The 14530-nt window shown below is 46.6% G+C and overlaps 1 protein-coding gene across 2 annotated transcripts; it reads left to right on the plus strand.

Moving 5' to 3' along the window:
* The first annotated feature begins 1449 nt into the window (after window positions 1-1449).
* amotl2a (angiomotin like 2a) lies at window positions 1450-12150 on the plus strand. 2 transcript variants are annotated; one of them, XM_084309180.1, is made up of 11 exons: window positions 1450-1624; window positions 2677-3473; window positions 3741-3936; window positions 4646-4790; window positions 4906-4998; window positions 6928-7223; window positions 7548-7738; window positions 7858-7959; window positions 8408-8583; window positions 8919-9101; window positions 9454-12150. In XM_084309180.1, the coding sequence occupies exons 2-11, from the start codon at window positions 2749-2751 to the stop codon at window positions 9537-9539; spliced, it is 2193 nt and encodes a 730-aa protein (XP_084165306.1). In that variant the 5' UTR covers window positions 1450-1624; window positions 2677-2748; the 3' UTR covers window positions 9540-12150. The 2 variants fall into 2 exon arrangements, with proteins under 2 accessions (XP_084165306.1, XP_084165307.1); XM_084309181.1 differs by lacking the exon at window positions 1450-1624 and adding an exon at window positions 2269-2356.
* The last annotated feature ends 2380 nt before the right edge of the window (window positions 12151-14530 follow it).

Genomic DNA, 14530 nt, shown 5'->3' on the forward strand with positions numbered 1-14530 from the left:
GTTTGTGATACAGAAGGAGTCAAGAAAAGGGAGTATATACATTTGACGTAGAAACTGTACATTGGAGGAGGTTGGGTGGGGGGGGTTGGGTACATTGGGATATTGACAACCATACTGGGTAATTTACATTGGAGGTGGTTGGGGGGGGCCGGGGGGCACACTGTATAAACAAGTAACACTGTACATTGAGGGGGGGGGGGGAGGAGACACTGTACAAACAAACAAAATTGTACATTGGACTATTGACAAAACCATACTAGGTAACTGACTGTACATTGGAGGGGGTTGGGTTAGGATATTTACAGGGGCCAGTGTTGAATTGCAGTCTCCCGTAGGTGTCCCTTGAGAGAGGTTTTGAAAGTGGGTAGTGATCCACATTCCTTTACAGCTTTGGGTAGGGCGTTCCACATTGATGTGGCATAATTGCGAAACGTGTTTAGTCCCTTATTTGAGCCGAATCTGGGTTTAACATGATTTGTGGAACTCACCCTTCACCTCCTGAATTGGATGCTTTTCAGGTGGCGGAATGATTAAGGCTGTGGTATTTGACATAATGTGGTCATGTGGAGCGGGTCGAGGCTGTCGAGGGACAGGTGCCGAGTGCAAAGTGCCCGCTATAGTACCTAGAGACCACTGTTACAAATGGTGCCGTGAACTACGATAATATTGGTTGAGTCCAGCTTTCCAGCTGGGGTCGCTGTGGAGTGTGGAGTGAGTTTAGATGGGTGAGTGGACCGAGGTCGAAAACCTTACAATGGTAGCCCCTTAAACTGTAAACTCACAATTCCCCACCTGAATTGGATATTTTTCAGGCGGCAGAATGGATAAGACTGGTATTTAATATAAGTGGTGTGCATGGTGCTGGTGAGTGGAGGGTTCAAGGCTGTCAGAGGACAGGGGCTGAGGGCAACGTGCCTGCTAGTACCTAGTGAGCACTGTTACTAAAACACTCTACTGGCCCATAGATAATTGATCTGCGTGCGTGCGTGCCTGCCTGCCTGTGTGTTGTCTGTTTGTCTATGACAGTTTTTGAGCACAGACTGCAAGGGCAAAATCCAGCCTATAGATCTGGATTTTCCTGTTTACTATAAAAGGCTTATTCGCCGAATTAATTGTCTCATTTTACACATTAGTCGTGGCTCCATAACCCCAGAGTTGTATATCCTCCCTATATTATTGCTAAGTGCTAACAACAACAAACCGTTTTTTTTACATGACACACAGGCGACCAGCTGGAGGGATGGTGGTGCTGCTGTTCCGAATCCAATGCTACTCGGCCCCCCCCCCCCCCCCGCGCGCGCGCGCTCCGCGGTTCTGCTTTTGATCCCAGAGGACTTGGAGCTCGCGGCCTCGCGCATTCCGAGCATTCCAGTCGCAGCGAACAATCGGCCCTCAGTGGTTTATGTTGCTGTGCGCTGCGCTGCCGCTCAGTCTGTAGTGAGGAGGGAGAGAGCGCACACACACCGCCGCGCTGCAGCTACAAGCACAAGGGGAAAGAAAGCCAACTACTACTTATTATTATTATTATTCGTAGGAATTGTTTTTGAGTTTCGATCGAACTGAGATCTTGAGAAGTTATACGCCGTCTCTACAATTTCGTCCGTTATTATTATGACATAATTCGGTGAGTTTTCCGGTTTGTTTGTTCACTTCTTCTTCTTCCGCACTGTTTGCTTTACGCATCGTGGTGTATTATTACAGAACGGCAGTTGGACGCTCCGTTGGCACTGTGTTTTTTTTAGCATGGCATGGGACTTATTTTACGCTTCTTCTTATCAGTTTCTCGTTTAGTATTTATGTTTTAAAACTGGATATTTGACGCTCGTTGTCTGTCATCGTGTGGGCGAAGACTGTATATATGCTTTAAGATAATCATTCCAGTGAGGAGAAATTGCCGATATTGTAAAATTATATCTGAAACTATCTAAACCAGGCATATCTAGATTTGCTTACAACATTGTAACATTTGAGACCACGGTTGGGCTATTTTTTTTTCTTTTTCTTTACATTTTCAGCAATACGTATACTTTATTCCAAAATGAACCATATTATTGAGGCTCAAGGTTGAATAATTTGATTGGGTTGTGCGTGTATGTGCGCGCGCTTGCGTGTGTTTGGCGGTGGGGGGGGGGGGGTGGTGCTCCATAGGCTACTTATCTGCTGCACATTCCAAGCAATCAGTGGGTATTATGTCTCTCCTGTGTGAGTATGGAGAAAGTTATGCTTACAGTGGTTAGGCAATGGGATGGAATCTGAACTCCCTGGCAACATGATCTTACTATCACCATTACTTCCACATTACACTCATGCATTTGGGGCAAAAGTCAGTTTAGGTAGTACAGTTAATTAATGATTGGTAAGTGTCTGAATAATCTGAGATGGGTGTATCGGGCTGGATTTGTATTTGCTCAAGTTTTTAAATGCTTCCATTGCATAGGAAATGTGGAAATATCAATAGGAAAAAGGCGCTGAGCATTATTTACAAACTAACTTGTTGCCACAAGATTACTCTTGCCTTTGAGATAATGTTGAACTGGGAAGACTATTGTCCAGGCCAAATGGAGGCGGGGGGGGGGGGGGGGGGGTCATGTCCAAAAATAACGTGTTAAAATATTTTTTTACCTAAAAAAATTACTTGTGATTTGTTACTCATGGAGGTATTTATTCTTTCAACAGATCTTGGGTTTTTTCACAGCATCTGAACTACAACTTCCAGACTTCCACCCTTTACTCTTTTTTTTGAATGAGATGAGAACTGCAGAGGAGTCTTCTGGCACGGTCCTGCACCGTCTCATCCAAGAGCAGCTCCGTTACGGGAACCTCAGCGACACTCGCTCCCTCCTAGCCATCCAGCAGCAGGCCCTGCGCGGAGGCGGCAGCAACAGCAACAGCAGCGGCGGGGGGGCGGGAAGCCCGCGCTCCTCCCTGGAGAGCCTCACCCAGGAGGAGTGTCAGTACGTCCAGATGTCGACGAGGCAGGAGCCCCAGGGCCAAGAGCACCAGGGCGACTGCAGGCACTCGGAGAGCCCCGTGTGCCACCTGTACCAGCTCCACGGGGAGGAGCTGCCCACCTATGAGGAGGCCAAGGCCCACTCCCAGTACCTGACCTCCCGTAGGGGGCAAGCCGAGCTGGGGGGACCCGGGATGGACATCATGGGGAGCAGCGGCGAGGGCCAGTGGGACGTGAAGCGGGAGCACGCCCGCTCACTCAGCGAGCGCCTCATGCAGCTCTCCCTGGAGAGGAACGGGTCGGCGACCATGAGCGCTTCGCACAGCTACCCACAGCTGTACGACAACATGCCGGGGCCCGTGACTCACGAGGGCCAGGGAGGCTATCAGTGCCCCGACCAGCGCGGCCCGCCTCCGGAGTATCCCTTCTGCGTCAGGCTTCCTGGATATATGGTCAGCCACTCGCAGGAGCACGGACATTACTACAAGGAGCCTCCTCCCCCATTCCACGCGCAGCATCACAGGTAACCACAACAGACGCAGGCCATGGGAATGTTTTCTGTGGAATGATGGAATAGATCAGTACAGCGTTAAAAACTAATGCTAAAATCGTATAAGTCTGGTCAGCATATTATGCTCATGAGTCCTGGATCGTACGAGTGGCTGGATCACTGCCATGGCTATTGCGTAGCGATGCATACCGTTCTCTCCAGAGCTCTCCCAACTGTTGTTTTCCCCCAGTGTGATGAGGAATCGCATAGTAATGACTGACTCATGTCTCCTCCCTTCAGGTATGTGTCTACTCAGCCCCAGGTGGCTCACCACAGCATCTACCCCATGGCGAGCCCCGTTGGCCCCGAGCCGTACGCCACGACCTGCGGCAGCCCCACCAATAACTCTGTGCAGGTGGACATGTTGACACGGGAGAACGAAAGGCTCCGGAAGGAGCTGGAGGCCTACGTCGAGAAGGCTGCCAGGCTGCAGAAGGTGAGAGAAAACTCTTTTTGTTTTACTTGTAAATCCCTAAAACGGCCGGGCTCACAAAGGGTGTGGAAACCATAAAGAGCATGTCGTCGGCCAACGCTGCATACCGGGAGTGAGATGCCAGTTGAGGATTATTCAACACAGCAAGAGTCATAGGGAGACATGCAAATAAGAATGATCTAGAAGAACCAAATTCCCCCCCAACTTTCCTGTTTGTACCTGTTATCGTACTTCACACTCAACCCTTCCCTGGGAGTTAGCCCATGGCTGATTCAAAGCCTCAGTCTGCTGGTGGGAATTTTCACGAATAGTCTCTACCTGTTATGTGTCTCTTTAGCACATAGTGGTGCGGTTGAGACTGATCTTCCCCATCTCGGAGAGACTGGAATGCCTTGAACACATCCTGTTCCTTTGTCTTCCATGGTATACTGGCAGCATGCCACGAAAGGGAGATGAATGCCCTGACACCTGGGAGCCATAAGTATTCACCAAAGGAATGTTGAATCCTGGTTTTTCAGAGGAGCGGAGTGTCGAAGACGAGTCGTTTGGCCTCCAGGCATACACGATGCACAAGCATGCCAGCGGTTTTTGGTCTGACTGATCCGCTTTATTCGGATGATTATAATGTAAAACCACCCATCCAGAACCTGTGAGAACGGTTGTTAATTTGGAATGTCTTTTCATATTTATTTCCCCCTCTCTCTCCTCACAGCTGGAGCTGGAGATCCAGAGGATATCTGAAGCTTATGAGACGCTGATGAAAGGCTCTGCCAAGAGGGAGAACTTGGAGAAGACCATGAGGAACAAGCTGGAGGCGGAGATCAAGAGGCTGCATGACTTTAACAGAGACCTGAGAGGTAAGTTCACCCCGTCAAAACATCTGTCCTTGTACTTGAGAAACTTGCCCTCTGAACGATGAGAATGTGTATCGAGTTCAACCCTCATTGGTTTTTATTCTCCTCCGAATCGCAGAACGTCTCGACACGGCTACCAAACAGCGTGTGGCAAAGGAACTCGAGTCTTCAGATCAGAAGCAGCAGGTCCTGGCCAGACTCCTCGAGCACAGTAAGTTTGAATAACTACCATAAACTTTTGTTTTTCTGTGTGGATATAAGTCTGCCCGGCCATACCATCCAGTGATCTCTTGAATAAGGCAGGCGTATAACAAAAGGAAAGTAGAAAGAATCGCAGGGCCTGGTTTTATAATTCCCTCTATTGTGAAACACTTCACAATGGCAGGGGCATAGTTTTCCTGTGCCATTTTTTTCTCCCCCAGACCACAATGAGGTGGCCCATTGTGAGGCTGGGGCCTGGTTTGGGGACGTACACCGCTTTTAGTTCCAAAACGCTCAAGAGTTGTTCTTGGCACTTTAAACGTTGGGCAATTTTTTTTCATAGCAGGCAGTAAATGTGGCCTGGATTCCAGGAATTTTTTTCCGGTATTTCAGGCTGTTCCAACACTGGGAATGCCTCCCTCCCTTCTCATAGCTGCTGACCTCCCTCAAGGGGAATACGACTGGGGCTCCGGGGGCATCCATTCCTAACTCAACATGACCCTGGCTGGCTCACTCTCCTTGTTTGGGCATTTATTTTACCTCCAGGATTTGAACTCACGATCGGCCACTTCTTGGTCCTCCCTCGTATTCTTGGCTATGACATATCATACCTACCTTGCACTTATTGGGTAAATCATACCTACCTTGCACTTATTGGGTAAAATCATACCTACCTTGCACTTATTGGGTAAAATCATACCTACCTTGCACGTATTGGGTAAAATCATACCTACCTCCTTGCACTTATTGGGTAAACTATTATTTGAATACCTTTTTTTGTTATGTAGGTTTTTCAGGCTGTTTCGAAACTTGAATGTGAGGCACCTCTGACCCTGACGGGTTAGCTTTCTTATCTGGCTGAATGTCACACTCTCCACGTCGCTAATCTGTTAATTCCCAGAAGTAGCCTAATGGGAAATTGAGAAATTTCTTTTTAAACGCAAGTCATTTAGTTATGTAACCAAACCACAGCGTTCTGTTTCGCATTACCCCGTTGGAATGAGGAGCCGTTTTCTTGGCTGTTTTTCTTTTTTATATGGCTATGTGATACTGTTGAGGAATGCTTTCAGAAATATTGTTCTCAGACAGTTCTCCCTCTCCTGAAAGTAGTTTTCCAGCCAGAGCAGAAGCGCACACAAAAAAAAGCGTTATGAAATACAATTGTGGGAGGATGTGTAAAATTATGCTCGTACAGTATGGAATGCTTGAATACTTGTTTACTTCATGTCCTTAGAAGCATTCCAGGGCTTTTCCCAGAGTACAAAGCTATGCCTGTGTGCGTAAGTGGATAAGAGGAAGTCTGCATTCCCTCCACAGGCATGCAGCCCTCTTGTGTAATCACTCCCTGACTGTTCTAGGTGGCACAGCAGACAAACACATTTACTGCTTTCTAGAAAGCTCCATTTTACTTCAGGACATTAGGCTAGATTTGTATCTAGCAGATGAGGTATAGAATAAAATCGGATCTATAATGTATGATCTTTGACCCCTTTTCTTTTGTATAACCATAGCTCAGCTCATGTGGTGTGTGTGTTTGTACGTGAACTCTGTTTTGACTGGGTAATTCATTTGCAGGATAGAGGCCAGGGCCAAATGGTCCTTTTTACTGCATGCCTTACAGTGTTGTGTAAATGTCCCCTGTCGTTTTTCACATTCCATTCAAAAGACAGTGCTCTTGAGTGATCACTTCGTGACTTGATTGACCTCCTTAATGGCAGATGAATAGACTTTCTATGCGGCTGCATTCCTGTGATCTTAGCATTAGAATGCCCCCGGGAGACTTCTTAGATGACAAATGTTTCCATTTCCCTTCACAGGCCGTTTGTAAAAAAAAAAAAAAAAAAAAACATTTTTATAGCTCTCTGGAACACGTGATTGTTGTATCTCCCAACACCACTCACCCTTTCTCTCTCTCCCTCCCTCCCTTGTCTTATCTCAGACGAGGAGCAGCAGCGAGAGTGCGAGCGTCTGGAGAGGCAGCTTCAGCAACTGCGTGTCTCCGGGGAGGACTGTCAGCGGAGGCGTGAGGTGCTAGAGAAGGCCCTGGGCTCGGCTCAGACCCGCAACCAGCAGCTGGAGGAGGAGCTCCAGAGGAAGAGGGCCTACGTGGAGAAGGTGGAGCGGCTGCAGAGCGCCCTGGGTCAGCTGCAGGCCGCCTGCGAGAAGAGGGAAGCCCTGGAGCTGCGACTCCGCACGCGGCTGGAGCAGGAGCTGAAGAGCCTCAGAGCGCAGCAGGTGAGGGGCGCTTACCTAGGACCACACGGACTCTTGTGTCTGTCTTCTTTAAGTCCTGCGTCTAAAAGGCCACGACGCACAGGCAATACCTTGAGGCAGTGAACATGAGGCGATTTCCCCCAACAATTACGACCATGGCTGTTTTGTTCTTGGATATCTTTGTCAAAACCCACAGTCTCTTCTATAAAGAAACATTGCCCTCTTCCATTTCTTAAAAGTTGCCTGTGTGTCATCATCACCTTAAAGGATTATCGAGTGAAAACGTGACATGTTGTCCTAATCTATACTAACGTTTTCCCGCTCTTGGCTGTTGTCTTTTTTTAGTGGCAGAGTCGGGCGGCTGGACCGCTGGCTTCAGAGCTGAGCTCCTGCACCATGCAGCTGCAGCTGAGGGAGAGAGAGGAGCGTATCCTGGCCCTGGAGGCGGACATCACCAAGTGGGAACAGAAGTACCTGGAGGAGAGCACCATGAGGCAGTTTGCCATGGATGCCGCAGCCACAGCCGCAGCTCAGAGGTGAGTGTCAAGCGTTGGCCGAATGTGTGGGGAAAACTGATAGATTCAAGGATTCTTCTAGTCACAGTGATGAGTCAAGTGTTTTTAATCCTCCTGTTCTGTATTTAATTTTTTTACAGAGATACAACCATCATCAAGCACTCACCGCGCCATTCGCCCAACAACAGCTTCAACGATGACCTGCCGTTTTCCAGTCACAGACACCAGGAGATGGAAAATAGGTACGCGACGACGTTCTCCATGTGCTCGTATTCTAAAAAAGAAAAAAACTGTGGTAGGGGTGTAAACATTTGACCCCACTTCGATTCGATTACGATTCTTCAGGCAACGATTCATGAAATCTCTTCATTTGACCTCGATGCGATTCGATACATTTTCGATCAGTTAATTCCCCCAAAAAAAGTGTATACACAAATTTGGTGGGGGAACTGATTCACTCAGCATGAATGGACTATAGGTCAATAATAGGGGGCAAATATTTGACCCCACAACCTTCGATTACAATTCTTCAGGCAACGATTCAATGCATCATGAAATCTCTTGACTATTCGATTCGACCTTAGGATCGATGCATTGCGATGCATTGTTACACCCCTACTCTGTAGATATTCTTTAATGTTCTGATGGTACGTGTACTCATGTAGTATCTCTCGTTGTGTGCGTGTTTAGGATACGGGCACTCCACGCCCAGCTCCTGGAGAAGGATGCCGTGATCAAGATCCTGCAGCAGCGCTCCAGGTTGGAACAGGGCAGGCTGGAGCAGCAGGGGCTGCGGCTGGCCAGGTCCGTGCCATCCATCAACACCGTGGCCAGTGCCCCGGGGGAGCGCTCCGCCAGGGGGAAAGGTGAGCGCACGGGGGGTAGGGGGTCGTGGCTTATGCAGCCGGGCCAGAAGGAATGTTGAATCTTAAGTTAACATGACACATGCTATTCGATGACAACTGGTAGACTGCTCCGTGCCGCCAGACAGAATGTACACTTCCTAAAAAAAACTGGAGTAGGAGACTCCAATAGACGTGGGTGTCCTCATATAGACGTCTTTTTTACACTGGAATGCGTATCGTCTCTCGCTCCAGAATAGCGGATCCAGAATAGTCACGGGAGGCGGTCGGAGAACAGATGTTTGTGCGGTGGGTGTGATGGTAATTAACCAGCTTCCTCTTTTTGTCTGCGCTTGTAGGGAAGAGCCTCTCGGATGACCAGACGGGTGCCGTCTTGCTGCCACCCCAGCCCTGCTCGCGGCCGAGGCCCCAGAGCCGAGACTCCAGCACCCAGAGCGACATGTCCCTGGAGACACCGGAGCCCACAGTGGAGCGTGGCACGTTCACAGAGCCCCAGGCCAGCGCGGCGCCATCCTCCTACGGTGGGTGTGCTGTCTCATTGAGCATCGGCCAATAATAAACCCCCAGAAGATATCATGACGAGATACAGATGTTGATATCGAGGCTCGGTCATGAAATCTGAATGGATTCCACAAAAAAATATGTATTAATTTATTTAAGTCTGTCCTTTTTGATCTCCTGTTAAAGAGTAACCAGACCTAGACTCGGGAGGCAGAGGAAGTCGATGCAGATAACTTAAAATATTGTTTGTAAAAACCATGACTGTTCAGTGGTTCGTGGTTGCATGTACCTTCCCGAGTAGCGATTACAGTTCTATTTGTTCTAGCGTAACAGGACTTTTGTCTAATGGGACTTCTTTTTTCTTCAATACAGAAAACTTGGTGGAGCCAATGGCACATCTCACCACCTTCAGGAACATCAGCTGCGCCGATGCAGAGGTGGTCGAAATCCTGATCTGAATGTCTGGAGTGTTGAACACAGGCTCACGTCCTGTAACTGAACTATACAAGAGTCTGTGCGAAGAGGGACCGTTCGGTTTGTCGATGAGCCGACGGCCATCCTCCATATCACACCACAGAGAAGGAAAGACTGCCTGTCCCTTTTTGACAGCGCTTCAGAAGGACATTTCGAGAGAGTCGAGATGGTTTCTCTCTTTAATTCCAGAACACTGTACTGGAAAAGAGAAGCCAGAAAGTGTCAGTTTGGGGGGAGGAAAGCTGAGCTTTCCTCTGCTCCTTCTGCGCACCATAGAAGTTCAGAACCTCGTCGGCCATGTTCTCGGGTGCCAAGACAGTCTGAATTCTTCAAGGTACCTGGACTGAATTCTTCAAGGTACCTGGACAGTATTCTGCAGTATGGCAGAGGATGAGAAATCAGACTGTACATGTGCATATATGTCGTGTATGAAATGTTGTTGTTGTTATTTTTTAGTTACGTATTTATATTTATAAAGTGCTGCTCTTAGTGTGATGTGACCCTTTGTCCTAATATGAAAGACGAGTAAGAAAACGATGTCTCCTCTGTTACTCACTCTTGTATTGCAGTGCTTCCCTCTTATTTGTGACTACAGTATATCACAACGGATAACCCACATTCCTGGCTAAAGTATGCCAACTGTCCAAACGGCTACTTTGGTTGTTCTATAATTGCCAAATAGCCTTCCTATTTCTGTCCTTGCTCAAACGAGGGCGGAATGATTAGTACAGTTAGTAGCATGCACCGCGTGTTGACACCCACGGATCTAGGATTACTCCGTTCAACAGGGTGCTCGAGTTAATGCTGATTAACCCAACTTTAGCATTCCCCAGCCTAAATTAACAATGCAGTTGGTTCTCCGGTTTTTTAATAGCCAATCGGGGGGCCCCCCCTGGTCATAGCTCAACAGAAGGGTTTGAATACTTCCTTTTGAAGGTGGAACTCGGCGAGACACGCCCGCTCATTCTCTCTCTTAAATAACGCATCGAGGATGGGGACCGTTTCACAGGGGTCTGATTTTTAAGATGCCGGGTTAAAGTAAAGGGGCCTCAACGCGGCCCGGCATTCCGCTCCCCTCTGCCCGACACGCCAGAGCTAATCTTCTCACATTCCTCCCCGGAGGAATGCTCCCGTTAAAGAAAAAGCCTATCTAGAGTCTGACCCCCTCGCCCCTGTTAAAATGGCATGCATTCTGCAGAAGACTATTCTTTTTCCCCCCAGTCTATTTATTTCTCCCCGAGCCATGATAGCTGGTTCTACCATGACGAGCATCTAAAATTGAAGAGAGTAAGAGAGAAACGGTCAACTATATTTGGCCCGCATTTATTTCTATTTTCTAAGTCACCAACCCTGTGTTAAACGTTGAGCGATGCTTTCTTCGTCGCTCCCAAGTATCTCATTTCTGTGGCCGGAATATCCTTATTTTTTTTTTTATATCTTGCGTTGACTTCACCCTGCAGGAGTGTAGGATCAGTCAACGCTGCTGAATGTAGATCCCTTTTTTGTGTCAATGCAGAACGTGCTTAATAGGACTGTTATTAAACTGGAATGTGCCAGGCGGTCGGAACCGTTCTTCTGCTCCTTAAAGGAGAACACCACTCAATTTCAGTATTCCATTATGTTTATTCTTATCTCTCAGTCCAGTTTCAATAGTGATCTTTCACTATCGACTTGTGTAGTCGAGCCCCCCCCCCCCCCCCCCCCCCATCCATCTGCGTTGTCGCACCTCTTTTTTCAGGTGTCAAACATCGTATGTGTCCTCAAAGTCAATGGTAGTATCTCCAGAGTTTGCATCTCAATGACGTCACAAATGAAACGGCTTGGTCCGGGTGCTACAGATCACATACTGTATGTGAATTCAAAAAATTTGAATGTTACCCCCCCCCCCCCCCCCCTTTAAAAAAAAATCAAATAAAATGAATCTCACACTGCATTTGCTGGTCAGTGCAATGTGGTCTGATTCAGTTGCTTTTTCAAAAAAGAAATGGCCTCATCACTATTTGGACTGTTTACATAAATGAGTTGTTTGAAGTGAAAAGTTAATATATTTTGTATCTTTTTTTTCCATTTGTACTTTTGTTTTCTTTTGTGATGTGAACATAATGCCAAAGATTTGCATTACATTTAAGTTATAACTGACAACATACAAACACAAAAGGTTTTGTTTAGATGCCTTGCTCTAGCTGGTTGACCCATGTTGTTGCTGTGAACTTTTTGAAAAGGAACATTTTGTATATGCCATTAACATTTCACATTAATAGATTAAAATCCTTAATATATATCTTGTAAAAAAAAAAGTGGTCGTTTACTTTCATTCTGTTGCACTATTTTATTTTGCCTTGACAGCTTCTGCTGTGTGTGTGTGCGTGTGCATGCACGCAACCGCATCCTAACCTTGAATACAACCACAAATTTGTACAAGCCCCCTCTTATCAGAGTCTGCAGGCGAGCATAAATGGTATCTTATTCATCCCAGAAGAGCACCACTTTATTCAGTGAAGAAAAACCTCTTACACCTGCTTGATTGTTGGCAGGAAACCTGCCTTACAAATCACTATTGACACTACACAGCGTCCCAGTAAGCTTCAGAGCTGGGCTGAATGCAAAGTATGTTCCTCCAGTATAGCGGCAAAACAACTCTCTGTAGATGGTTGTCTGAACACTGGGGTGTCAAAAGTCTTGGCTAGTACCGGTAGATCTTTCAGTGTGTTTGAGAATTCTTCTGAGATCACTGATTACTTATCCCTTGTTTAGCAAACGATGGGTCTCATCCCATACAAAAAAAGTATATATATATATAATAAAGAGAAATTTAAAGTGACTAAAATGTAATACCACTATTAACCCCTGTATCCCCTTAATCGTCAAGGTAAGAGGATTTTAAGTCATGGTATCCATAAACTTCAATCGGTTCGGATCCTTTGAATGAATGAGAATGTAAACAAACGCGGCGTCCACGTAGAAATCACTGACTGCGCTCAGAGAGGAGTCGTTCGGCAAAAAAATAGTTCTGAGTATATCTGCTTAGAAAATGTAATTGTCGAATTCAATAATTTTTTATTTCTCCACGTGGTAAATACACAGGTCACAACATGTTTACAGGAACGTTTTGGAGTGTATTTGGTGACTGTAGGGCACTGTAGGGAACGTCAGGCTCTAAAACCCCCCCACTTCCAGTGATTAAGCTAAGCTACGCTAACGGAGTGACTGTTCCCTAATTTCCCAAAATGTTGGAGTTTTCCTTTAAAGTGGTAGTGGTAGTCTAAGAGCAAAAGTGGTACCATGGAGTACATGACATGGCAGTACCATGGTAAATTATGTATACAATGGCCGGTGCCATGGTAAAACTGAAATTACTATCAAACTACCATGATACTTTTTTGTACAGGATGTATCAAGCAAAGTACACAAAGTGAACTGTGAGTACACAGTGTCTTTGGCATGTACCGTACATAGTTCTGGCCCAGTACATTCAGTGCCTAGAGTTTAATTGCTTTTGAATAAGGGACTTTTTGGAATTTGCGAGCCCGGAGTAAATACTGTTACTCAAGTGTGTCTTTTGCCATATTTGTAACTCATTTTAACAAGGGTCCTCTGGAGGTCATACAGTGTGTATATCATATCTCCTGTGACACATCTCTGACATTCACTACTGTTTTATAGCCAAATATGATAGCGAAGATTCTATCTCTCACCCACATAATCTGTGATGTCACACCAGTGTATGCTTCTGAGAATGACATTTTATTAAACTTTTTTAAGGAAATTATGACTGACTGTACTAAAGAGCGATTTGCTGGCTATGAGAGTGCATGTTGTGGTTCGTAACGGATACTAATATACTAAAAGTATAAAGCAAATTTAGAGGTAAAAAATTCCAGATGAGCGTTGCATGAGACCACCGTGTTAACCCCTTATTCATTGTCAGTGGAGAAGCTCCAGGCTTGATATCAGTGTGACGTCACACGTCACAGACCAGAATTGAGGCTTTCTGGTTTCTGGGACCGTCCCCGTTCCATCAAACACATGGTCGCGATCGATGTTACGGTTTCTAGAGAGACTATGCGACGGCTTTCAGTGTGGCGTTTGCCCTCACTTGACTGGCACTGCGCTCCCTTCTAGTCTTAATCAAACAAGTCTCTCGCATCACAGGAATGTCCACGCCGTTGAAAATGTAAGCTGTTCAATGACTCACAGTCCAGTAACTCAGCGACTGAGCAATACTTGGAATTTAGCCTACTAAGGAGCAAAGCCCCCACGACCTGCAAGAGAAACTCATTCGATTGAAATGCAGAACCTCAAACTTGTCCACCACACTCATACAAACCATGGCTCTGCTGACATATACAAACCATTGCTCTGCTGACATATATAGTTTTAAGAAGTTCCATTCATTTAAAAAAAGGAAAAATGAGGACATGGTTAGAATGAGTCTGGTGAGGTTACTGGTCCGTCTAACACAGTGGAAAACAGGGATATGGGGCAAACTGAAATGTGAGACTACGCTATCTTCTGGTTTGACTGTCTCTGTATAAAAGTAGATTATGGAACTCAAAGTATCCGGTATTTGTTTTTTTCTCTGGACAGTGTATCACCATTGGGGTGTAGTCTACTGTATAGAAACCCTTGACCTTCATTCCTGTGTCTCCGTCATGTCCTCAGCTAGTCTGTGTCTCCGTCATGTCCTCAGCTAGTCTGTGTCTCCGTCATGTCCTCAGCTAGTCTGTGTCTCCGTCATGTCCTCAGCTAGTCTGTGTCTCTGTCATGTCCTCAGCTAGTCTGTGTCTCCGTCATGTCCTCAGCTAGTCTGTGTCTCCGTCATGTCCTCAGCTAGTCTGTGTCTCTGTCATGTCCTCAGCTAGTCTGTGTCTCCGCCATGTCCTCAGCTAGTCTGTGTCTCTGTCATGTCCTCAGCTAGTCTGTGTCTCCGTCATGTCCTCAGCTAGTCTGTGTCTCCGTCATGTCCTCAGCTAGT

This window comes from Notolepis coatsorum, assembly GCF_963971535.1.
Source record: "Notolepis coatsorum genome assembly, chromosome: 2".
Classification (NCBI taxonomy): Eukaryota; Metazoa; Chordata; class Actinopteri; order Aulopiformes; family Paralepididae; genus Notolepis; species Notolepis coatsorum.

Coding starts and splice junctions, on each gene's coding strand:
- amotl2a (XM_084309180.1), top strand. CDS start 2,749: ATGAGAACTGCAGAGGAGTCTTCTGGCACGGTCCTGCACCGTCTCATC. Junction 3,474..3,740: donor TTCCACGCGCAGCATCACAG/GTAACCACAACA, acceptor TCCTCCCTTCAG/GTATGTGTCTACTCAGCCCC. Junction 4,999..6,927: donor GGCCAGACTCCTCGAGCACA/GTAAGTTTGAAT, acceptor GTCTTATCTCAG/ACGAGGAGCAGCAGCGAGAG.